We start from the raw sequence: 26,003 nt of genomic DNA, 5'->3' as shown, positions 1-26,003 counted from the left end.
ATTTGTGTTCTGCATAAGGATCACCAGACCATTTTATCTAGCAACCCTTATTTGTTTAATGTTTTGCAATGTGTGCATGAGTAAAATAAGTTATAATTTGCTTGTTCCCATAATGTTCATTATTGAGGTGATTGTGGTACCATTTGTTTAGAGCCATTTTTAGGAATAACAATGCTGTAAGTGCATAAAAGAAATAATGTCATAAAAATCTGACCGTAGGATTTTAAGATGTATACTAAAAAATACTACAGTCTAGTGAATAGTGGAGCTTTTGGTGTTGATCCAAACTGTTTCTACTCCCACTGTTATTTACCACAAGTTTCATACTCTCAACAATATGATTACTCAGAGGTAGATGCTGATGGACAGCACAAAGCGTCTACCTGCAGCAGAGCATCAGGGGGCAAATCCATAGAGCTCCGAGTCTCTACTGACTCCATCCTCCGGTGTCGGGGCCCCCTCTGCGACTGGGACATGGAGTCTGTCCTGGCCAGGGAGGCGTCATCCTCCTCCATCAACCCTTCTCCTCCGCCCTCCCCATCTTCTGAGCTGGAGCCTCCCTCCCCTGAGAGGAGCGAGCGTCGTTCCCCAGATTGTCGCTTCTGGCGTTTGAGCGATGGGGCACGACCCAGGCTGTTCCAGCTGGACCGGCGGCTGGTCCTGCCGCTGCCGGAGCTCCAAGGGGCGTAGGGCGAAGGGCTCCGGGCACTGGTCTGGAGCAGGAAGATGGCAAGAGGAGGACAGAGTGATAGAGACCAAGAGAGAGAAAAAGAATTACAAGAGGCACTACACATGAAAGTGTTGCTCTCGTATTGTAGTACTCTAGTAATGTTGTTCTTTCATGCAAATAAACCAGGCTGAATTAGATTGACTCGGTTTGACGTGAGTGTAATTGAACTGAGATACGTTGCTGACAAACAGACAGGAGCAGATGTAGAGATCTGGGCTTATTTTCTCAGGTCTTTATCCTGATCATCAGTTTGTCAAAGTGTGGCAGTGACAGTGGCAGTGGTAAGTAGAGTGTAGGCCCGGCTGAGAGTTGGACCGACATGCCACATTAATCATCATCAATCATTATGACCTCACATCAGCGGGACACATACAATGAATCCAGAGAGACACGGAGGTGGCGGTGCGTGTTGGGGGTAATTCCTGACACTTATCCACACATGTATTAATGTTGGCATGCTGGAACAGGGTTATTACACTAGAGAAGTGCCACATATTCTTGGTGTATGTGTGAATAATAATGAATACACTTACCGGTGACTTGTCATAGGAAGCTGGGTCTATGGAGACGTTGCTGCCTCGACGGGACTCATAGCCCAGGATGGGGTCACCTCCAACAGGCAACTTAGGTACGGGCATAGGGGTGGCTGCCGTGTGGGTAATTAGAGGAGGAGTCAGGCTGGTCTTCAGGTCCACGTGACCATTTACAGGTACTACTAGCAAAGGAAAAAGGGATGGTGTGAGTAAAATTTTGTGCATTGGGTTAAAGAGAGTACTAAAGATGACCAGGGTTTAACGTAAAGATAGAGGAGAAAACTAATGAGAGGAGTGAGAGAGAGAGAGAGTGAGAGAGAGAGGGCAATGGTGAGGGACAGAAGATATGCAACAAAAAATCAAAAAACAGTTTAAAAAAAACATCATAAAGGAGAATGACAGTGCTAAATTGAATAAAAACAGGAGGAAGAGCAGGTAGAGGTGGCGCATGGGGGGGGAGTGCCACCGGGGTACACCCTCAGGAACGCAACAAAGATTACTTTAAAATGGATGCTTCATACTGTCATTGAGCAACATGAATATTTCAGCAGGACATCAATCTTATGGGATGCGTGGGAGAGAATATTATGTTTGGAGCATCGCAAATACGTGTTCATGTGGAGGGGAATGCAACTTTAATAACGCTAATTCCTCCATCTTCAAACCTTTATCCGAGGCATACTGTACAAGATGTATATTTGGCTCTTCCAGCTATGTAAGCAGTTTTATAGAGAACATCTGAAAGGGCTGAAGGGGAGATGATACTGTACGTCTGGGAGATGTACTCCATTCAGTAGTGTTTCCATTGGGCTTTTCAGTCTGCAAGAACAGTAATTAGAGGGGATGGGAGCTGGCATATGAGGAATTATGGATGAGGCTGCTGTACTGGTTTGATGCTGTGCAGGGAGACAGCCAGGCACGTGCCCACCGAGTGTGGTCTGAAGCCAACAGGGAAAAGACTGAGAACAGGGGGCCACAGACACTGAACAGGTGGGGGAATGTTTGCACAGGGTATACTTTAAATGCCTTCGGCCTAACTCGCTGCTGTATCACAAACTTTAACAAATCTTGTTTTTAAGAAACACAACACAGCATGTAATCTGCCGGGATCTAGCAAAGATTAGGGAGGGAAAATGTCAGCAGTTAACTGTGCAAACACAGATGGTACAAGTTTTGTAATAGGAGCTTTGAAAAATCATAGAACAACCATTCGAAATGAGCTGTCTGTATACACGTTTAGTGTATGCCTCACCTGCAGAGGCTGACAAATCCTTCTTGCTGCCGTTAACATCCTCCATACTGCGTGCAAAGGAATCAATCTCTGAACCTGATTTAGAAGCGTCACCCTTGACACACAAACACACAAAGAAAAACTGTTACAAGAGAGCACCTGTGAAAATGTCTGTCTAAGGAGAGTTAACAAAAAGCAGGTGGGTTGAAGTTGCCTCTAAACACAGATCCCTGCTCAGCTGTATCTCAGTCCAAGTATCACATCAATCACAGTTCAGATCTGACCTCGGATCAGTCACTAGAGGCAACCTCATTCTGTAAGCAGGCGGGTGAGGGTGCGGTCTCCCTGATCCCAGAGTTCACAGGTCAAAGGGTACAGAGAGAGGGAGAGAAAGCCTGTTGATCAATAACATAAAGTGTTGTCATGCAAACACAGTGAGGCGTTTCACAGAAAAACCACACTGAAACACGAACAGAAATATGCATGGGAGCACTTTTTTTTTTTTTTAGAGGGAATTTAATTGGTAGATTGAATTGTGATTGTTCTACTGAAACACTTAGGCCACATGGCAATTCTCTGCTGCCAAAGAGCTTCAGTGTGGTTGGCTGCTACATCTACAATTTTCACACTTACACACACACACACACACACACACACACACACACACACACAACTTCACAGTGGTGTAAAGGCAATCTGTAAATCAGCAACCCAGCATGACTTTTGTTAGAGCAGCAGAACTGCTTATGCCTTGTTTTATTCTCTATCATTATTCCAGACAGTGATGTCATGATGAGTCTCTCCCACTACCCCCCACTTATATATCTTTATATTCCTCCTCATGATCTTCCACAGAATTCTCTCAAGCTCCATTCTTCTCTTAATTACTCTCTTCTAGCCTTTTGATTCATGCCACCTTCTACAAATACACCTAATGCAGTGAATCTTAGAGTTCCTGCTTATATTTGTTTGCTATACCAGAGCCTCCAGACTCAGACATTAATATGTGAGAGGGTGCCAGGTGGATGTTGGATTAATAGGATGTCGACCCCGTGAGCCAGACCTCTACGGTAGTAAAGTGAATAAACTGTGTGCAGAAAAGCCTCGGGACCTAATCACCATGCACCTCCTCTTAAACTAACAAATTACTTTCTCGATACTTGTCATGAGTGTAAGAGAAAGACAAAGTGGATGTGGATGTACTGCATATTGTGTTTGTTTACTGCAGGCATGTTGGGTATGGCTATCTTTGAGACAGCCATTTGCATTTAATCTTGCAGTAAAAGCCACTATTTTTGTGCCCCAGACTGATTTCCCCAGACCTGTGGAGTGTGAGAAAATTAGGTAAGGAGAGTGGATGCTAATGAACTAGCAGGCCAATCAACTCAAGAGCTACTTGGAGGCGCTCTGTGGTTGCAAGGCTCATCACTCATTCCTGCATCTAGTTATTTATCACAGCGGCTTGATCTTACTACTACTTCAAATAATGGGGTTGGAAAGATGAAATGAAATGCATTTTCTGAAAATTTGTCAACAGCCTGTCACCCCTTTCTCTTTGCATTACATTTACCTATCATAACTGCAACAAACAATTTGATTATTGACTTTTAAATTTAGTCTGTCTGTAGTACAGAACTGTATAGTGGTAGTATTTAAGTTTTAACAACTATGTCTCTTCACTTTCTCATGTAAAGTATGGTGTGCCTCAAGGCTCAATTTTGGGACCAATTTTATTTTTCTTATGTATGCTTCCTCTGGGACACATCATTTGTAGATATAGCATCTGTAGTTGCACACCACTGTCCTCAATTATTGCAACAGCCTTTCTACTTGTCTGGAGCAAAAAGCTATCGGCTACAGACTGTACAGAACTCAGCTACCAGGCTTTTAGCACATTACACCTGTTTAGACACATCGCACCTGTAGTAGTAGTAATAGTAGTAGTGTTTCTGTATAAGGAAAATTTGGGCTAACTTTCCTTTAGTGATGCTTTAAATTTTTTTGCATAAATATAATTATAATAGGTATAATATTTAACAACACACACACATTCTGCTAACCAAACACACATCCCACACACACAACAATTTATCACGAGACGCACAGTAAATTAAAAAAAAAAAAAACTTTTAACCACAGCAAGAGCCCCTCTCCCACAGGGCTCATCAAACCCACACACAATCAATCAGACACGACAGCTGTGATAAGACAAACCCAGTGGAGCATCAGCACTAAGCATTGTGGGTGCTCAACCTTATCTCCTCTCTCTCTCTCTTTTTCAGGTACGGGGAAAGAGAGGAGAGCAGTTAGTCTTTATGGTCTTGGTTTTGGTTCCTGCTGAGCGGTGGTCCGTTAGGAGCTTGTATATGCAGTAGCCTCTGGTCAGTGTTAAGGTCAGTGTAACGGAGTGTTTATGTGTGTACTCACAGAGAAATCAAAGCTAGGCCAGAGGCTTTGTTTTGAGGGCCTTGTGGTATAAGCATAAGGGGTAGACCTGACAGGACCAGGTGAAGAATGACGGGACAACCTGGCCCTCAGCTCTCCTTTCTGAGGCACACAGATGAAACAGCTGGCTTAAAGGAATAGTTTCAGGTTTTCAAAGATTGATGGTTTGGTTTCAGGTTTTCAAAAGATGGAAACATAGACATCATTATCATCATCGATGTGTCCTTTGAAGATTGGTTGCTGAGTATGCTCCATGCTAAGGCCTGTTAAGCATGCCCAGTGATACAAAGGGCAAAGTAAGGGTTGTTTTCCTGTGGTGTGGATTTGGATGAATGTGTATATCAAGAATATATAGGCTACATAATAAAACAAGAAAACACTATTATTAAACTATTATAACAACCTGTCACTGCATTGGTAGTCAGTATAATGTACTTGACTCTAGTCTACTACAGTCTGGCCTCACCTGTGAACAGCAATACTATACATTTTTGTTACGGTCAATACAAACAGTAGTTACAGCTGTAAGACTCTGACCCATCTAGTCAAAAAGATGAAACTGATCTGAAGATCTGATCTGTCCTAATCCTCAGATTGTCAGGGGGGCACTGCAATTTAGTGACCCACACACATGTCTGCTGAGATGAGTTAAATAAAGTCAGTGAAACTGCATCAGACTGCAAGAGAGATTTATCCAGCTCAAACTTGATTTTGATCTTCCAAATTTCCTGCTCTCTCACAGTTGCCGCTCTTTTGCTTTCTCTCATATTTAGTTTTGTCTTCCTGAATCTTTCTGTCATCCGTTTGTGTTTTTTATTCTTTCCATCTACAGAACGTACAACCTTTTTGCAGGCAGGCATTCATTTGTAATTCCAAAATCGGAAACAAACCTTACCAGTTAGGGATAATCTAAAGTTTTCACTGCTACAGTCAAACCAAAAAATGCATTTTAAGTTTTCTCATTTCCAGATTAGGGCATATTGGGAGTAGATGGAATTAAATAAGACTGGTAGGATGAGTAATCAACACTTCTCTCTTTGCCTCCACAGAACTGTGACTGGTTAAATACTTACCAGGGGAGGGGAGAAACGTGAACTGGATTATATTTCTGCAGATTTTTATGTTGGTGTTGAGTATACTGTTTGGGGAGAATTCAACCAAGTTTGGGAAGGAGAAGTAAGGATTCTCACCAAGTCATTTAGACGGTGAAGCCTTCATAAGAGAAAGGGAAGGTGGAGACGATAGCTTTGGAACAAGAGGGGCGCTGGACTCGAGGGAAATCCCTGGTCCTAAAATAGCCGGGTTGTTTGGATAGCTTGTTTACACTCTGCCACCCCAATTTGGGCATGGTGGCGAGAGCAGGAGATGGGCCAGACCAGGCCTGCTGCTGATAGCCAGACAATAATAGACACCGGCAGCTCACAGGGGGATCTCAATTACATTGCTTCAAAAAGGGTGTAAATGGGAGACAGAGGGTGGATGTTGATAAGAGGAAGTGGGGTAATTGTGTGTGCTTGTGTGTCCACCAAAATTGTTTCCTACCACAGTTGAATTTGAGACTCATCAACCCAGAATTGGATTGGATACCTGTGTTGTAGCAGCAGACCTCTAACCTAACACCAAGGCATTAATGACATCCACAACAATATACATCGGTATCTATGGAAGCCCAGGGATGCCAATATTTAAATGAAATGTTTTCATCAAATTGCAATCCACCTGTATGCACATGACACAATTTCAATTCAAATTCAGTTTTTTAGTTCCAAAATAAATCATTACTGCAAAAATGAAAATTCCATTGACAGATAAAATATAACACTACCATGAATGAATCTAAGCCACTGCCATGAATCTACACTTTTACAAATGATACTTCAAAATGTCAAAGTCATTGGGAAAAACCATCTGGGACACATGAATATCTGTACAAACTTTCATGAAGAGTTGGTGAGATACTTCAGTCTGGACCAAAGTGTTAGAATGACCAACAGACCGACATTGCCATTCCTAGAGCCACACCACTAACATAGCTAAAAATGGACATTTTAAAAAGGAAGTGGATTTTTAATTAAATTTCAATTTAATTGAAGAATTTCATTTTAATACTGGTTACGTTGGGCCTTCATATATGGCTAGTATATAATACAGTATACACAAATTACAGTGTCCAGACAATTATAAGAGACAATATTAGGAGAATAACAATGTAATGACAGGTTTAACCATTAGAGCAGCTGGCAGACTCCACTCACAATCCCCATTTCAAGCTTGGGCCCCCAGCAGGCCACTATATTTCAACCTGATAAAAAAAAAAAAAAGAAGCTCAGAACAATTTGGAACATTTACCCTCTGGAAAAGTCCTGAATCAGTTCTGGATGGCATTCAGCAGTGTAAAATTAGAGGACAAGAGGACAAGACTTACTACCATATGTTTTTCAGAGGCCTCATTTTACAGAGTGTATTGGCCTCGCCTTAAGAGCCTGAGTCATACAAACAGAGTTGATCTCCCCCGCTCTCTTTCTTAGCTCCCATCTTCTAGTCCTCCTGGATTTATCTGGCTGTGCCGGGGCCTCCCAAAAAACCGGCACCACAACCCCCTCATACCCCTCTCCCCTTCAGTCTGTCTCTATCCTCCAGCCAGATAAAACATAGACTGAGAGAGGGAGATTTTTGGCAGCGCCTGTGCAGCGTTCTTAACCCGAGGCTAGAAAGACAAAGAGAGGGGTGGAGGGCTAGTGGGAGGTGAGCATTCAATCTGAGGTTTGATGTGGAGTCTGCTTTTAAAGAGGACTAAAAAAAGAAAGAAAACACACACATACGGCAAAGTGATGCAAGTGTTTAAAAACTTTGTTGTCACTCTAAAACACCTTCTGAAAAAGTTATTGCCCTTTTTAGTCTCAGCAGCACAGGCATCATGCAAGAAGCAGGGTTAGTGCACTTTCAGGTGATGTGACTCATCCTCTGGCAGCCATATTGGAGGTCCTCTGTTTTTGGAAACATAGTTGACAAACTGCCATTCAGCATTTGTGAAACCTATGCTGTTTGGATGGAGACTGGCTGTTTCATAGTGAAACAACCAGTAGCACACCAGTCTTGTTAACACATTTGATTTGCACAATACTCATTTTGAAGGTCAGTTCACTGAAATTACAAAAAACAAACAAAAAAAACAAATATATTTTTCTATTAAACATTTCTGGTATTGAGCCATGCAGATTGTTCAACAGAGGTTTTGAGATTCCCACTGTTGAGACTTCTGCTGCCCACCCAATACAGTGGAACTTAATTTACAGTGCAAAAAGCACTGAAAAATGGCTTTTGAAATATAAATAGCAAGGTGATATCCTGCAATTTACAGACCTTGCTGTGGATAGTTCTCACTATTTTTTAAACCAATGGTTTCAATGGTATCCTTAATACGAGGGTCTCCAAGATTTATGATGAGTTACGGTCATCAATTTTAATGATTTCAACTTTGTGGAAAATCATGTTTTTTCTGTTAGTTAAGACATTGTCATGGAAAAGAAGCAGCTATTGTTGTTGTGAACAAAACACCACATCAAGGATGCCAAATTTATCCGAAGTTGACTCAGAATCCAAAAAGGGTTGATTCAAACTACTCAATGCATTGTCGGCTTTGTGCAATCTTAAGCTTCTGGTTGCCATGAGCGATGCACCAAACAGAATTTTAGTTTTTGTGATTCAATGTCTCTCACCATGACTTCTCTCTCTACCTCAGTTACTGATGTTTTGTACTGATGATTCAACCAAGAGGTTTTCATGCCTATCTATGGCTTGGAAGCACTTCAATGGCTTTCATTGCAGAAAATGAACTGTATTTCTACTTCTGGACTTTTGTATTCCTGAAATAGCCCCTCCTACTTCACTACTCCATTGTATTAAGTCTGTGACAGAAGTCTCAGCGGCAAATATCTAAAACCTCTGCAAATAAGATTGAAACTCTCTGCACTGGCTCCATTAAGGACCAGTTAGAAAACAGGTCCTTCTTGTACTTTGGGTGAATTGACCCTTTAAGGCACTAGTAGCTGGCATTAGTTTGGATTCGGACATTATTATCTACATTAGTGTATGTGATGGATTATCAAGCTGGCCAGTCAACTTTCTGTTACTGTATATTCAACCAATAATGAGAAGATTTTTTTAAATGGACCTCCAAACTGTGGCTGTTGAGAGATCTGTAACATAAATGCAAAGCCTCTATAGGGAAGGATGAGGAGAACGATTGGAGAGGGAGGGCAGAGGGGAGGATGGGGGAGGGCAGTTAGTCAATTAAATGGAGGGAGGGACAGCAGAGCTGCAGTGCTGTACATACCCCTGAGTCTACAGGCAGCTGAATTAGGCTCAGCTGGGCATGCAAGTCCTCCCGCTTGGACACTTCCTATTAGTGGAAGTGATCGGTGCAGCCGGACAGGAGAGGGAGGCACACACAGGAAAAGAGGCACAGAGGTGAGACGTGGACCCACAGCAGTAGACAAGAGCAGAAGAAGAAAGTTAAAGGAGATTCAGCCTGTTGTAACTTTTCGACTTCACCATGCAACAGAGCATTGCACAGTGTGCCATATGAGCTGTGCACTTCAGCAACTTGAATTAGGTGAAAGCATGAAAGGCCAGAAAAGTCCAGAAAGTAGAAGTGAAGAGCACAGCCATGTTTTACCCTCCATATGGTCCATTGACATTCTCTCAGAAAGCAGTAATGGAAATGATCTTGACATACACATAAGTTTAATGACAGTGCAGTACAGATATGCATTCTTCAGGACATTTTGTGCTCGGCACGGAAGCATTCCTCTGCATCTGACACATACAGTGTATATGTTTGCTTCTGTGTGAATTGTGTTTGCATGGCTGAAATGTATGTTTGTTGTCATAGTCAGAGGTGATAAAAAAGAAGAACAACTTTGTGTCTCTTCTGTTAATAGGTCTCTATAAAGAATTGGATCGGTCTGGTTGCACTCTCTGCAGCGGGTATTGGATTCTGTCACATGCACACACTGTCACAACCCGACAGAGAGACATAATAAGAGAAAGAGATGGATAATGGAGAACGAGAAGAAGTAGAGTATGGGCATGGAAAGGAGAGGAAGAAGAGGATGGAGGAGTTAAATCAAGAAAATAAAAGCAAGCAAAGAGAACCAAAAAAAACCAAAACCACCTGAATAAGATTATTTCCCTTCTGCCTTTATACCCAAAGCAATATGGACATTAAAAGTAATGCACTTTGTGTGCGTGACTATGTGTGTGTGTGTGTGTGTCTTGGCTCCAGAGCCGTACATCTCTCCTGGCTTGGCTCACGTCATTCAAGCACCCGTTACCTAGCAACCCTGACGCAGGGAAAGTTTGGCCGACTAAAAATAAACTTAGTGTGTGCAGAAAGGGATGTAAAGTTGAAAAAGGAGAGGGAGAATTAAGCCGACAGCTCTGTAATGATACAGAAGAGCAGAGGGGAAGAACAGAACACCAGCTAATAGTCCATAGGGCTTTCTACATTTGGTTATGTGTGTGTGTTTGAGAGTCTGTTTTGTTTTTGAAGACTTCTCTCTCATTCCTCCCCTAGCTCTCAACAGAAGTCAAACTTTAACGAAGACGAGACACTATAAACATTCATTTACGTCCAATTTTTGATATATTAGTAGAAATAGTGTTCAAGCTTCAAGTAATTGGGTGGGTGTTTCCCATGGCAGCGATTAACTTACATGTGTAGGGTTGGCATTGCTAGGAGATGCGGTGCTTCTGTGATGTACTACTGACTGCAGCATGCTATGTGGTATATCCTACTAACAATGATACATGGCATATTCTCCCCTTTTTCCAATAAGGTAGCATACAGTTGGTTTTAGAGCTTATTCACTGAAAGGAGCTGCCTACTGTGACTACATATTAGTGTTACCGATTTATTACTGTGAGAGAAGAAAGTCTAGCTAACATTAGTTGTTTCTCTTTCACGGGTGATGGGGAAATGACAAGACTGCCAAAACACACAGCAATTAGTAGCTCTGTAACCTCAGCGCTCCCTATCTACCCTGTCATTTGAATCACAACTCATCATAACATATGGAGCAACATATGGAGTAGCATACGGACTATGGAGTAATTTATGGACTATGGAGTAATGTCCGAACTACGGAGTAATGTGCAGAATAAAGTAAAAAGTATTGTATGAGATAACATACGGAATGCAGAGGAACATACAGATCAAGGAGTAATGTATGAAATAATGTACAGAGAAACATAAGGACTACAGAGTAATATGCGGAGTGCTCAAATCACAAATGGAATAAGCAACACCTAACAATGTTGGCCAACTAGTTAACTGTCAGTTACAGTAATGACATCGTCAGAGGTACCAAAAATCCATGCCTGCTAAAGAACATTTAGGGAGCACTATTGCGTCAGAATAATAACAGGAATACATTCACTCTAATCTTGGCCTCAACGCAGATACTTCATCTTCAGCAGCCTCAGGTCAATGCACCCAACCCTTCATGTGATTCCATTTACCATAATCCTGCACTTTATGTTTGTACAGCAGATAAAAGCAATAGTTGGAGAAGCCCATTCCAATTAATCCATTTTTAGGAGATTGTTAACCACTCTCTCTGCCACTCCTCTTTTAATTTCTCCTCTCTCAGCAAAAGAGCCAAAGAGTGTCAGAGATCAAAGCATTGGTGCTGTCACCCCTAAAAGAAAGAAAGAGAGGGGGGGAGACAAGACAGCCAGATATAGACTGAATACTTGTGTGATTTACTCCCTCTATCTCGTCTCACCCTTTATTCTTCTCTCCCAATCACTCTAACTGTCTTGAATAAAGCCCTGTACACTCCAGATTGGCCAACTGAAAACTGAAGTGAGGTTACTCAATGACTTTCAACTTTTTTGCTCCCAGCAGACCCAAGAATGCTCAAGAGAACTGTGTTCCAAGGTGTCTCTAATGAATAACAGCCATTAATCCACCTTTACTCACTTTGTGCTGTTTCTTGCCCTTTTCTGTCTTAAGAAAAATCACAGACATTGCGTGGTGGTGGATACACACCATATCCTTTTGTTTTATGACACAAGAGGGGTTGTACTGGGGAGGGAGAAGATTAGGGGAGCATGAGAAGAAGGTATTCGAGCATGAGACTGAGGAGAAGACAAAGCAGGGATGTGGGAGATGTGGGCTGATACACAGTCTAGTCTAGCAGACATAGTTTTCTTATGATACACTTTATGGCATGACTGCATTGGCAAATAAGCAGAACAATAATGAGGATGACTGCTGAGATAGTGGGAAAGAGTGGGAGGAGTAGACGAAGCTGACAGCAAAGGGAAGATGGAGATGAAGAGGAGAGGAAAATGAAACGCTGCAACTAGTGTGATCTCATGTCCTTACATAACCTGCTGCGGAGAGTGCAAGTCAAGGTATAGGTTAATGTCTACAGAGTGTGTGTCTGCACATCACAAAAATGTGCAAAAAAAGTGCTTCAGATTGAGTAATTTAGTTTCATATTTCAGTCTTAAAACCTTATTTTTCTAAAAAACTAGCAGAGCAAAATGATAAGAATTTATTAATACTAGTATCCCATGCACTTTCACCCTCCACAGATATTATTTGTGTCAAGGCCTGGAAGCAAGCCAGATCACTCTGCAAGATTCAAACATGTTGACCTGCGTTAAAGAGAAGATAAACAATCTCACACTAATGGCAAATTTCTTTAGTATGCTTTTAAAAAAGGAAGATTTCAAGACTGAATTTTAGACAAGATAGCTCAACAACTTTAGCTTGATGGTACTTCACTCAGTTTTGTGCGTGTGTGACCAGCAACTTTATACCTCCGTCTGGAAACCCTCGACCAAGATGGCCACCAGCAGGTTGAAGAGGACGTAGTTGCCAAAGGTCATGAGCGCGATGAAGTAGAGAGCTGCTACGGGAGTGGTGGAGGCCATGCCATTATATAATACCTTGTTCCAGTCCTCCTGGGTTAGGATCTAGAGAAGAGGAGAAGAGAGGAAAAGGTAAAAAAACATAAAAAAAACATAAAAACATATAATTGTGTGGCAATTGTTGCATTTTTGTTTCAAAAATTCTTAAGTTTTGAAATAATGGGTCCTTGATGTTAGACAGAGATAGACCAAAGAAGTTCTCATTTCTAGCCAGCAACCGTTGATTTTGCCAGCTAAAATGAAACTGTCGCAGGCAGATTTTATCAGCTATAGCTAGGTAGATAATTATGCTAACATTAGCTCCATGAGTTAGTTGAAAACAGTTTCCAACAGACTTTTTGATGTTTTCTGCTGACTTATTTTTAATCTGTTGTATTATTAGTATGAGCTAATGTATTTGGCAAACATAGCAATATCTTGGGTAATATTATCTGGGGTCACTGGAGTGTAAACAAACCAGGACAGAGCCACTAATGTTAGCCTTAACTCCAATAGCTTGAGGCTTGGCTTCCACACAGTGGGGAATTACTACACTATACTACATTGGATATGCTAGTCTTGAACAGGGATTTTAATTTGTTACCTGTTGTCCCACAAGCTTAAGTAATTAGCTGACGATGTGCTCCTTGGACTCTGAAGTAAGTCTAGCTTTATGTAAGTTAGTTAGCTGGACATGCTAATAGCAGATAAACTTCTTGTGTTTTGGAAAGGCTTATAATAAAGACACCACCATCCAAAATCTTTAAATTTTCACTATTATTGTCACTATACAGCCCCATGCACACCAACATGTTTTGTTTTTTTTAACATGTGGAGAGATCCAAAGAATGAATCATGCGAACACTCAATTCCATCTTATTTCAGAGGTTTTGTATTGATAAAGTTCCAGTGGTACTCCTCTTTTATTTGTTTCAAAAACATAAAATGAAATGTTTTTCATTTGGAAAGTCAACACTGAAATGTAAAAGCTTTTATAACTATATCAGCTAAATCAGTGATATCAGCGACATTAATGTCACTGATTCAGTCGACTGAATCATATAGTCATGAAGACTTTTACATTTCCGTGTTGTCTTTACTTACTGGAACTTTATCAATACAAAACCTTTGAAATAAGACAGAATTGAGTGTTTGCTGAACTCGTCCCCTGAATCATAGCTTAGCATGATTCATTCTTTGGATCTCTCCACATGTTAAAAAAAACAAAACAAAACAAAAAAAAACCTCCTTGCGTAACATCATGAGAACAGACACGTCAGTACAATTTTCTGTACAGAGAGACATGCTGACACATTACACAGTCCCTCATCAGATGTTTCAATGAATTATAAATGGTTACTATATTAAGGGGTGATAAATACTATACATGGCGTTATGCAGAGATAATGGATGGATGTTAGACCCCACAGAGGATCTTTGAGTTAAGTTTGAGTTGATTCACTAATCTAAGATGACATGATGCAAGAGGCAAGCCTACTTAATCTATGTAACATACTTGGAAATGGAAATTAGATGAGTGGAAAAAATGTGGCAGATAGATAAAGGCTAGGCAGATTGCCATGCAAAGGAGAGAGAGGGCACGGTAGAGTGAAGAATATTTGATTTGATATATTTTATTTATTCAGGAGGAAATTGTCTTTTCAGCTTGTGACTGGGGACAGGTTCAGTCAGCAGCAATGGCAGGGAGAGCTTAAGTTACTTGCTTTAGGGCACTTCAGCAGGTTAAGTCTGATCACATCACAAGTGTGATGCTGGATGTACTTGCACATCTTTAGGTCATCCTACTGCTAAGTATTTATGATCTCAACAGACAGTGAAGTCATGCATAAAGCACAAGCTAAATTGGCCGTAACACAATGGAATGTGAAGATTTAGCGTAAGAGAAGGGGAGGATAGGGTTTATTCTCACCTGGAAGACAGTTACAATGGCCCATAGAAGAGAGTCGAAGTTCTTCCTGTCTGGCAGAGTGTCTCCATCCCTCTCTGAACCAAACTTACAACCAAACAGATGCATCCCCAGGATACTGACACAAGAGGAGGGAAGGACAGGGAACAACAAACAGGAAAAAGAATGCGTAAATGTTTACATCAGACCAAACTGTTAGAGACTGTACAAATACACATATATTATCATGCTTAAATTGATTTTGTTGTTCAACCAACATTGATTGTACCACACTGAGTATACCTGTGTCAAAGAAGTAACTCACTAGTTTCCACTTTTTTTTGCCTTATCGTTTGTGCACAGATACAGATTTGTTTTACTTGAACATGTGGAAATATATTTACAAAAACCAAAACAAATTGCACCTTAAATTATACACTTTACTGCCACAGTGGTAGAATATACTGAACATTAACGGCAATTACTGCCCAGAGGATTGTCATTCAAAAGGCAGTCATAAAAGTAAGAGCTGAATACTATTTTTATGATCAAAAATTAGCAAAGATAACAAAAGCAGCATACACGGAGTACTGTCAGTCAGGTAATCAAACACTCATTGGTTCAGAATCAGTTGGCCCACGATGCATTATTGCAGAAATGTTGCCATGAAAGGGAGTGGAAATGAAGTGCTCATGCCAGGTTAGGTTCAGCACCATGGACAGCGTCACAAAACATGGCCCTGTCACCTTATGTTTTTTTCTAAGCCTCACTCAAAGAAATGAAGATCACTGGCACTGGAAACAAAGACACAACTCAGCTTCCATCCAGTTAAGATGAATTTACACTAGTTTAGAAACTAAAGGAATAGTTCAACATTTAATAGTTCTCATTCCCAGAGTGAGAAAATGAACTTATCTTAACACAAAGACTGGAAACAAGAGTAAACCTCTAGCCTGGCTCTCTTTTTAAAGTTAAAAATATCTACCAAAACCTCTAAAAGTCACTAATTAACTTGTATCTTCTTTGTTTAATCTGCACACAAACAGAAATGGAAAAAAAGATTATTAGTGATTTTAGAGGGAGTTACATGCTTTAACTATTTCTTGGTGAAAAACAGTTTTTTCAACATCTATGCAACATCTCTGCTGGTTGCCAGGCAACCTCAATGTGATGACAAGACTTTGGGAAGTAATGGCACCCGGATGTTATTTTATCGAAAAATTGTTATTGCATTAAACTTCCCCCAAACCACAAATTGTTGTTTTTACATTTCTGTTTGTGTACAGATTAAACAAACCAATTTTTGATCTCTAGACAGAGCATGGCTGGCTGTTTCCCCCTGCTTCCAGTATTTATAATAAACTACTCTTATCACCCTCCTTGCTGTAGCTCCATACTTAATGCTCATACTGTACATGAGAAAGTGATCTCATCTAACTCTCCAAAAGAAAGAGGATAAGCATAAATCCCAGAACGATTAGCTTTTCCTTTAAGGTTTTAAAACCCAGTTCTATCCAAGATATACATGTTGCCAAGTATAACGTATTACTATAGACTTAGTAACATGGATAGTTTTTGCAGTTGAACATGTATAAAGAGGGGAAAGAGAATATATGGATTGGAATAAAGGAAAGAAGAATAAATAAAAAAAAGAGAAAGAAAGATAAGGAAATAGCTTCATGCTAACTATAATTTTTGATGTGTCTTTAGCATTATGCCAAGAAAGAAAGACAGAGAGAAAGTCATGTTACATAAGACATGTAATCGGGGGTGTTATTATTATGAAGCAGCAGTGAGTCTGCACTGCAGTCTGTCTTATATTCAGACACCGAAGCTCAACTGGAGCGAAGGGATCAATGAACAGGCCTCCGCTGTGTCAACTTGGCAACTCTTCACTCAAATCAAGAGCTGTTTATCTATGCATATACAAATCCCTCAGAACTCTGTGTGTTTGTGTGCGCCCTCACATGCATGTGTCCACATATACACACAGCCCAACAAGCTGCTAAAATGATGCAACAAATGCTTATATATATACCTTACATACACACACACACACACACAGTCTTAGTACAACATCTATGGTCGGGTGAATCAACAGTACATGCACACAAACACCATGCATATGCCATTTCCCAAACACAAACTGCTATTTATGAAAGAGACAATGAATGATTAAAGTCTCTAAAATTTCTCACAAGAACACAACAAAGTATTATATAACCATGACTGAACATAAAGCCTAAGAATTTTGTCTGAGTGTAAAAATATTTTCAGAGCAGCTGACCAGGTAAAGATGGGTTTCAAATGAAAGCAAAACCCAACATTAAGTGTCTCAGCAAGGTGTTGGACACCAGATGCCTCCAGAACTTCAAAGCACCTTTGACTTTCAGAACAAAGTTAAACTCATAGTAATGACAGAAAATTAATATACATTTAAAATGATATATTTCCATAAATAAAACCCAGATTTATGTAATAATGATAATATATTTCTTTCTAAAAATGCTGTCACTGGTAGGTGTATGAAATTGGTACATGCAGCTGAATTACTTATGAATTATGAGTAAAGTATCAATTTTTAAATGCAACTAAGACAGTCTGTGGTGAACACATGCAGTCCTACTGCGCAATATGAAGACCTGCTATTTGATATGTAGATATCAATCTGGTTTCTAGTCCCCTGCATATTGAATTTATGTAAAAAAAAAAAAAAAAGGCCTTCAACAAAATTTTACAATTCCATTTTTTCTTTAAATGATTAAGTGAATGTGTGTTTGTGCAGAGAACCTCCACATACTGGGTTTTGTTGAGCTCAGCTACAGGCCTAACCAAGGAGAATAAAGCGTTGCTAAAGAAAAGATGGAATTACTTGGTTTTGTCATCCCGTCGAATGATCTCATTCTTCCTTTCACATGTCTTTACTGATCTCTGCTTCTCTCTCCCTTGCTTCCCATGTTGACGTTACAATGTACTGATCTACTAGTTTACTTTGATTCCACATCTGCTTTCAGTTTCACCTACACCGATCTGTCCTGTCTTTAGTTTACCTCGTCTGGCTTCTATCTCAACCTTCTTTGATTTTGTTCCTCCATCAGCATCACACAGTTGAGAAAATGCCTTAGAGCATTAGACATGAGTTAAAGAATTTCACACTTTTTTAATGAGATTGTAAGATCGATACAAGTTTTTTTTCTTTTTTTGCAGTATAAGACAGAATGTGAGGTCACTCACTCTCCTGCTGCCTACCTGAAGATGAAGATAAAGAGCATGAGCAGCATGCAGAAAGTGGCCACATTGTCCATGGTCTTCATCAGCACCACCAGCTGCCTCTGCAGGGCCGGCATGAAACGGACCAGCTTCAGCACTCGCATCAACCGGAAGGTCCTCAGCACCGACAGGCCCCCACCCTGCTGACCCACAATCTCCCACACGCTGTCCAAAGAGAAGAGACACACACATGCACACACACACGTACATTAAACTCATGTAAGATCCAACGTCTAATGAACTGTAATTAAAATTCTCAGATGCAGTTTTAACGATAAGATCAGCATCCAGTTCAGGTGTCATGGAGCACTACATAAATTAAGTGTTAGTGTAATGCTGCACAATTACATACTAAAATTTTTAAGCATTATAAAGATCACTTACATCTTTGTTATAGGGAGTTGCATATTGCTCAGTTATACTTTACATATCAGGAATCACCAACCCTTATTATTTAGCACTTATGATAAAATCATTCATTACTAATATGTCAAATATGAATGATTAAAACTGTAAACATTTTCAGCCAATTACTGAATAAAGTGTTCATGAAAACAACGATAGTGCTTTAGGAACCACACTTAGGCCGTATTCAGAACAAATCAGGCGGTGCAGCGTTCAGCCGCAGGGTCAAGTGGAGGTGTGTGGGGGTGTGGGCGTGTTTATTTGTGCTATAGAATGTAACCGCTGTGAAACAATCAGAAAATAACCTTTTATCGATCTGATTCACCGGCTTTCTCGCTGCCAGCGCTCCCTCTCTTCATTCACTCTCTACCTCGCTCGACCACAGCTGCTCTCTCTCTCACCTCTCTCTCTCGCTGGTGCTCTCAGCTCTCTCTCTTTCTCTCTCGTCTTTTTTAAAATGAGTCGAGAAGCTGACAGCAAAGTCTAACTTTACTTTTAACATTATCATATAAAGAGAAATGTCCTCTCCTCATCCTAACATCTTTGTCCTCCCTCATGGCAGAGTTTACAACTCTGATCAGTCTGATCTCCGGGTGTGATTGGCCACCGCAGCCTTCAGCCGCTGTGACGTCAGGTTGTGTTTCTCCAAAAGTTGACTCTGGCTCAACTTTCTGGCTGCAGTCCGGTGCGGCGCTGTAGCAGACAAAACGACCGCAGCTGAGCAGTACTACCCCCATTCATAGGAATGGGAAGACTGGCATTTTCGCCGCACCGCCTGATTTGGTCTGAATACAGCCTTATTTGCTTATCACTCTCATGTCTGTGCGTTAAATATGGAGCTACAGACAGGAATCAATTAGCCTAGCTTAGCATTAAGACTGAAGTCAGAGTTAAAGAGCTAGCCTGGCTCTGTCCAAAGTTTGAAAATACACCTACCATCACCTCTAAGGCTCAATGCATAACTCATTTTATATTGTTCATTCAATTCATACATGATCAGGAGTGTGAAAATGACCAGTTATGTGGTTTTTTTAAACAATAGTTTATCCATCCACGCTGTGCTTCTGAGCAATTTCACTGTGACAAGACTGGAAGTCACTGCACCCAGCTGTCACATAAGGATTATTACTGCACCAAAAGACCTTTGAAAAACTGTATGCTAAGCTAAGCTGACTGTCTCTTGACTATAGTTTTATACTTAATCAGAGTAGTATTGATCTACAAATCTCACTTGGCGAAAGAAAACAAAGAAGCCTATCTCCCAAAATCAAAGCAAATATTTGCTCCATCTCTCGATCACTTCAGTTGAAGTCCGTAAGCTTGACAAATTCAAGTGTACAATTCCTGTTCCAGTGAAATCTCCTCATCTCCTCCAGGAGACTCAAAGGTTTAGCTTTGCCCTGCAAATTCTCATGGACGGCTGATATTGTTTAGTACAATATTCCAGACTACAAACAGCAGCATCACTCCCAGAGACTGTTTATAGTTTGTGATCGCTTTGCTCTTTATTTATTTACCACCTACATTAGAACCATGACATCACTATACCGTAATGCTTTGTCTTAACTGATGTCCCCCATGGTTCATTACAGCAATATATTTTTCTTATATAATACTGAAGATGGATATGTATTTAGGTTATATTTCACTGGTGGCAGTTTACAAAGTTTAAAAAGGAAAACATGGACCAGAAATGGATCAATATATGAGGTGTTGATGTAACAGCTGTTGTCGGCAGCTCACCTGATGACCACGATGATGCCATCGAAGATATTGTAGGGGTTCTTAATGTAGCCAAAAGGTCCGTAGACCAACACCTTCAAAAGCATCTCCAAGGCGAACAGGCTGGTGAAGACAATGTTGCTGATCTCCAACGCATTGGTCAACTCATCAGGCTGGAGACAGAGACACAGAGAAAGAGAGAGGACTGGTTATTGCATTATTGTGGCGTGCTACGCTCTAGTATAAATCTTCTCTCTCAAAATCGTAAACTTTTCAGGAACTAATAAAAGTTTCAGCTTGACTGGCAGAACTTTGAATTTCTTCTAACAGTTCCGGATGTGCATGTAATCTGTACTGTAAGACATTTACAGAGACTCAAAACCTGCTGTGGCACATGTGCACAAATATGCCAGAGACTGAATACAATTCAAATATGACAAACACATCTTATCTAACACACACACACACAATACACATACTAAACCTTTATCTCTCAACAGGACAGCCATGTGCACTGATCACAATGCTGCTACAGAATATGCCCGGGATGTCTGCTTGGAGCTCATCAGAGAATTGAGCTGCCACTCACATCTAGATCAAACAACTGGTGTGTGTGTGCTTGTTCGTATGTGTTTGTGTGCGTGGGTGTATGAGTGCGAAAGAGAGAAAGACAGAGAGAAAGAGAGAGAGAGAGAAAAGGGAAAGAGAGAAAAACAAGCGATGAGAACAAGCAGACAGACAAGAGAAAGAACACAAGCCAAAAGATAAAAGGCGCGGCACATCGAAATACGACACGGTATGTAAATCAGACATCTATAGCGAGTATCCGTAATTATCGGTGAGGAGAAAAGAACCGGTGGGAATGCTGTTATGTGTCTGTGGACTGTGCAACACCCCAGACAAGCTTCATGAGGCCTTTCATCTCCTTGCAATAAACAGTTTACACAACTCAAACATGGTGTCATGCACACACATTACACTGACGTGACACAGAGGATTGAAGGTGTTGAAGGCCTGATATGTGCGTGCATGTTCTCCATCATAAATGTGTAAGCCAGTGTGTGTATGTAGGTGTGTGTAACTCTTCTTTAGTGTGTATCTTCCAGTCTCGCTATCCCTCTGTATGTGTGTGTGTGTGTGTGTGTGTGTGTGTGTGTGTATAAATAGAGATGTCGTCCCGGCAGAAACATTATCCCCAGGCTGAACTAGGAGGTAATGTAATGTAATGTAAACACAGTGTGTGTCATTAAGCCTATCCTGGTGGGCTGCCACTAATCACTATACACCATGACTGTTTAAGCAGCGATTACTCAACATCAGCATGGATACACAGAGAAAGGAATACAGAGATTAACATCACCAGTTGAATAACAGCTCCATTATGGCACCAGTTTGTCTACAGTACTTGAGTAAAAGTGATGGAGAGACAGTCGGTTATTATGAAATATTGTCACTGCTGTTGCTGTTATGCTGCATTCAGGTCATATGGAAAAGGTGGTTTTTAGTGTCTCTGCTTTAAAGGAGCAAACATTTGAAATGCAATTAAAATAAAACTCTCTTCTGGTACACTGAAAATACTATGTCTGGAGTCAAGATTTTGGCAGTGGACAATCTTTTCTCTTCCAAAAATGAAACATAGTCCTATGGTTAAGAGCAGGTAATGATTTAGCTGAAAAAAACAAGAGACAAAAAGCAACTATGTGCAGAGCTTTTTAAAATGTTGTGGTTGAAACTTGCAAGTAGCATCAAAACCAACCACCATCTACAGAAAACTTCAATAAGGGAGCCTTGACAACTTAAACAAGTCAACACTTACAAGTTATTGCTTAGTGTTAAGTCATTATTCCCATAAGACCTTAATGTAACAATAGGCCCCGAGGCAGAGAAGACAGTCCAGCAATACCAAGGCCTAATATTGCACCATAATTTAAACCCTTAAGCTTTGAAATGGAATTTCACAGGCTTATCGTAAATAAGCCTACGTGTTATTGCTGCTAATTTTAAGCAGTGCTCTTACCTAAATCACAAAATGAGTTCTCATTTCCTTTTAAAATGACCCGTATGATCTTCATACAATTGTAGTGTGAACTGATCTACCACATCTAAGGCTAAGCAAAGTTAATGACACAGAATTACACTGCAGTTGTTGAGGTATTTCAGTCTGGACCAAAGTGGTTGACCGACCAACTCACAGACCAACACTGGCATTCCTATCCCTAAGGAGTAACCCTCTGGTAGTAAAGTTTCAGTATATCACAAATCATTCTTATAGGATTGACTCATGACCCATTACAGGAAGAGACTGGAGTGTATAGACTGAACCACCTGTTCACTGTGGCATTAAAGTGCAAAATACTGAATGACAAGAAGAAGGGTTGAATGGTAGCTCATTTAATGACTTGAGTGAGAATACACACACAACAACAATTCATGACATAATACATTTAAAAAAATTAAAAAACATAAAAATACCATCACTGCTTACTAATTATTCCAAAAAAGTTTTTTGGCTCTACTCAAAACTAGAAACTGCATCCAGTCTTACTTCTCAAAATCACAGTTCACCTCTCCTGTGATCAGCGAATCAGCATTAACATCCAATTTTCTTGTCGTCCTCGTGTTCGGTAAATCAAAGACGTGACAATATATCACGAACAAGTGCAAATTTGCCGTCATTACTCTTCTAAGCTGAGCTGTAAACTGAGATGATGAGAACTAATAATAACTGGAAATAATTGGGGAACTGGTGCGGTTGCCAGTTTTTGGGTGACTGAACTTCACTGTGATTTGTGGAGGAGCTGATAAAGCGATGACTTGTTTTACATCGCGTTACCGGGTACGCGGTTTAGTTTAAGCACGATCATGCAATACGTGTGCAATGTTGAATGAAGACAGTAGAGAATATGTACAGAGAAGAGGGCGACATCTTTGCTCTGCTGGCTCCTTGTTAAAAAAGAATAATTTGCCCACAGCCTGTGGCGCAGCTCCTGCCAGTTAGCCCCAATTCCTGAAAAACAGCTTTTCTCTGTTTCATCTCACCTCTTTCTCATTGTCTGTGTCTCTTGTGTCTGTTTCTGAATTCAGACACAGACAAATCTATTCATTTGATCCCACGGCTTTATTGTGTCCATTCATTTGTACACTGACAAGGGCGGCGGCTACTAATCCTTCATACACACGCGTGCACACACATAGTGTGATTAAGAGGAGTTCAAAGGGTAAACCAATGCAGGAGCACTTAGATGTTTGTGTGTTCTTTCATATGAATGCCCTCACACACAGTTATGTAGAAACATACACACTCAAGGGACACACACATACACCTACTAACGCCGCATACACACACACAGAGGTATACCCGAAGTTGCACTAATAACCATGTGCACTCACACATCCACAGGCCACACACATAAACCCACACAGTGAGCTCAACTCCCACACTCATTACCATGTATGCACACATACTGTATGCACAAAGCTCTGCACAGACTCACACTCATAACCATGCATGCAAACACACACATACACAGGTTTATAATAGATGTGGTTGATAAGCCAGAACAAGAAGTACAGTTTTTATGAGGTGAGACTTGGACTGCAGACATCTGGCCTTGAGACTGAGGTTCAGGTCATTATTTTTCCCCCACTATTTCTGCTCTGCTATTGTTCCAGCTTGTATATTACACATTCCTCAGACATCATGCAAGATTACTGCAAGAGAATGAGACCATAAAAGCCTTTCTCACACATAGAAACGCACATAGGAAAACACAAAAGACATGGAGGTAGAAAACTACACCCACACACACTCATATGCTAACGTCACCAAAGGTTCACGGGCATTAGCTTATCAAATAGGAGAAATTTCTTAATTGACTGATGGCCAATGAGGTGTGCGTACTACCTAGAGGGAGATGAATGTGTCCACGTGTGTTAGTGTGTAAGTGAGAAAGACGTCCTCGTTTTCCTAATTGCTTCCTTCAATGGCTGTTTCCTGGGTAATGAGGCTGGAGGAGCATTAGGAGGTAAAGTGTGTTAGATGAGGAATAGTGTAATCTGGTTAGCACTAATGTAATGTCACCTAATCTGATGTGATCTAATCCAAACGGGATGCTGCGCTCCAGACTGTCAATGATGCAGCACCAAGTCTGATGTTTTTGTGTGTGTGTGTGTGTGTGTATATATGTGTGTGTGTCAGCTTAATCAAGTGTGTTACTTGGGCATGCTACAGAAGAAGAAATTTCAAGCGTGAAATGGAGAGCGATACACTCTCCCCATGACTGTTGGTTGGTTGTGATTTAATAACAATAATGGCAATGATTTGTCTCAGATGACTGAATAGATTTTAAAGTCAGCGTCAGCACCATAACAGATTTGATGGAAGAACCACACAGGGCTAATGATGATAGACAATTTTGTGTGGCTGTTTTATTGGATCTTTCCAAAGCATTTCTATTGCTACAGAAGCTACAGAGACTAGGTATGGTTGATAGTGCCCTCAGATGGTAGCTATCTTCATGATTCAATTCAATTGGTCACCTACCCAGGGATTAATTCAGCTCCTCTTCAGATTAAATCTGGTGTTCCACAAGGTTCAATTTTAGGGCCTGTGTTGTTTTTAAAATTACTTAAATGATCTACCTAATGTTTGTAAACTGGCATCTAATCTCATTTACAGACATTACTGGTATATTTTATCCTCACAGAAACCTTGATAATCTGACTGTCAAGATCTTGTCATAGTGAATATAATAATAATGAAATAAATCAGATATCTAAATGAATTAAGTTAAATGATCTATAATTTAATGTTTATTTTAATTTCACCTATCTGAGAAAACAAGCTAATGAATTTTTATAAGTTTGCAAAGATAATGTGCTCCTGGAGAAAACAATATTATGATTTAATCTAAACTAGCAAAAAACAGGTATCTATACATATATTGTAGGGATAATTGGGAGAACTGGCAAAATAAAGTACTGAATTTCAGCTCTATGTTATGTTACCTTATATACAGGGCAGCAGCAGAGGGTGAACGCAGGCAAAAGCTGTTTACCTCTCACATTCTGAAATAGCATTAATGCAGCACCATTTGAATGTTTACACACACTTTACACCTTATCTGACCTACAGTGTATTCTCACAACATTATCCACTATTTCTATAAGAGTTACATTGAGAGTTACATTTCCAGAGAGTGAATAAAGGGATGAAGAAAGAGGAGACAAAAGTGAGGGAGAAATGTAGGATGCAAGACTGGAGGCAAAGAAACATTGAGAAATTAAAGAAGGTGCAACTGATTCAAGATGGAAAGAAAATGATAAGGAAGAAAAGGGAGAAACTGCTTGAGAAGGAGCCCAGGAGTCAGGTGATAGAGAGACATGAACAAATTCTGGGAAAGCAGAAAACTGTTATGGTCTAACTATTTTTTAAGACATTATATAAATCCAAGTAAAATAAAATAAAAAAGATTGGAAACTGATATAAAATGACAGATCTTTTAATACAGGAGTTAACACTACACAACTATATTCAAATGTATATTTTACCACTACAGCCCTGCTTAAATTATCATGCTTGAGGGAGTACGTAACGTACAAATTGCTAGAATGTCAGAATTTTATTTTGTGTAGTTTATAGAGTCCAATTTATTATAGGTTCTGCCGTTCTCAGTGTCGTCCACAATCATATCAACAAACTGCAGGTGGTGTAGTTCATACATTATTTCAAACACACAAGTAGCATATTTAGAACTGTAGAACAAGCTGAAACCAGAACTTGGAGTGAAAATGTGAGGGGGATAAAATGGCATATCCAGAGCAGGAGGTAAAGAGGAA

The 26,003-nt window shown here is 40.3% G+C and overlaps 1 protein-coding gene across 9 annotated transcripts in view; it reads right to left on the bottom strand.

Moving 5' to 3' along the window:
- The window catches only part of cacna1g (calcium channel, voltage-dependent, T type, alpha 1G subunit), a 164,445-nt gene that overhangs the window by 65,923 nt on the left and 72,519 nt on the right, over positions 1-26,003 (bottom strand). For 4 of the 9 annotated variants that reach the window (XM_067577231.1, XM_067577234.1, XM_067577238.1 and 1 more), the window contains exons 9-16: positions 20,187-20,338; positions 18,018-18,203; positions 14,793-14,907; positions 12,773-12,928; positions 4,922-5,041; positions 2,516-2,609; positions 1,264-1,445; positions 384-713 (exon numbers count right to left, since the gene is read on the bottom strand). In XM_067577231.1, coding sequence (XP_067433332.1) covers positions 384-713; positions 1,264-1,445; positions 2,516-2,609; positions 4,922-5,041; positions 12,773-12,928; positions 14,793-14,907; positions 18,018-18,203; positions 20,187-20,338 — 1,335 coding nt within the window. Of the gene's footprint in view, positions 1-383; positions 714-1,263; positions 1,446-2,515; positions 2,610-4,921; positions 5,042-9,275; positions 9,342-12,772; positions 12,929-14,792; positions 14,908-18,017; positions 18,204-20,186; positions 20,339-26,003 lie in introns of all 9 variants that reach the window. The other 5 variants (XM_067577237.1, XM_067577239.1, XM_067577235.1 and 2 more) reach the window with 4 other exon arrangements.

This window comes from Thunnus thynnus, chromosome 20, assembly GCF_963924715.1.
Source record: "Thunnus thynnus chromosome 20, fThuThy2.1, whole genome shotgun sequence".
In the NCBI taxonomy this organism is placed as follows: domain Eukaryota; kingdom Metazoa; phylum Chordata; class Actinopteri; order Scombriformes; family Scombridae; genus Thunnus; species Thunnus thynnus.
The sequence above is the reverse complement of the archived record's forward strand: the minus strand, read 5'-3'. Positions and strand labels throughout refer to the sequence as shown.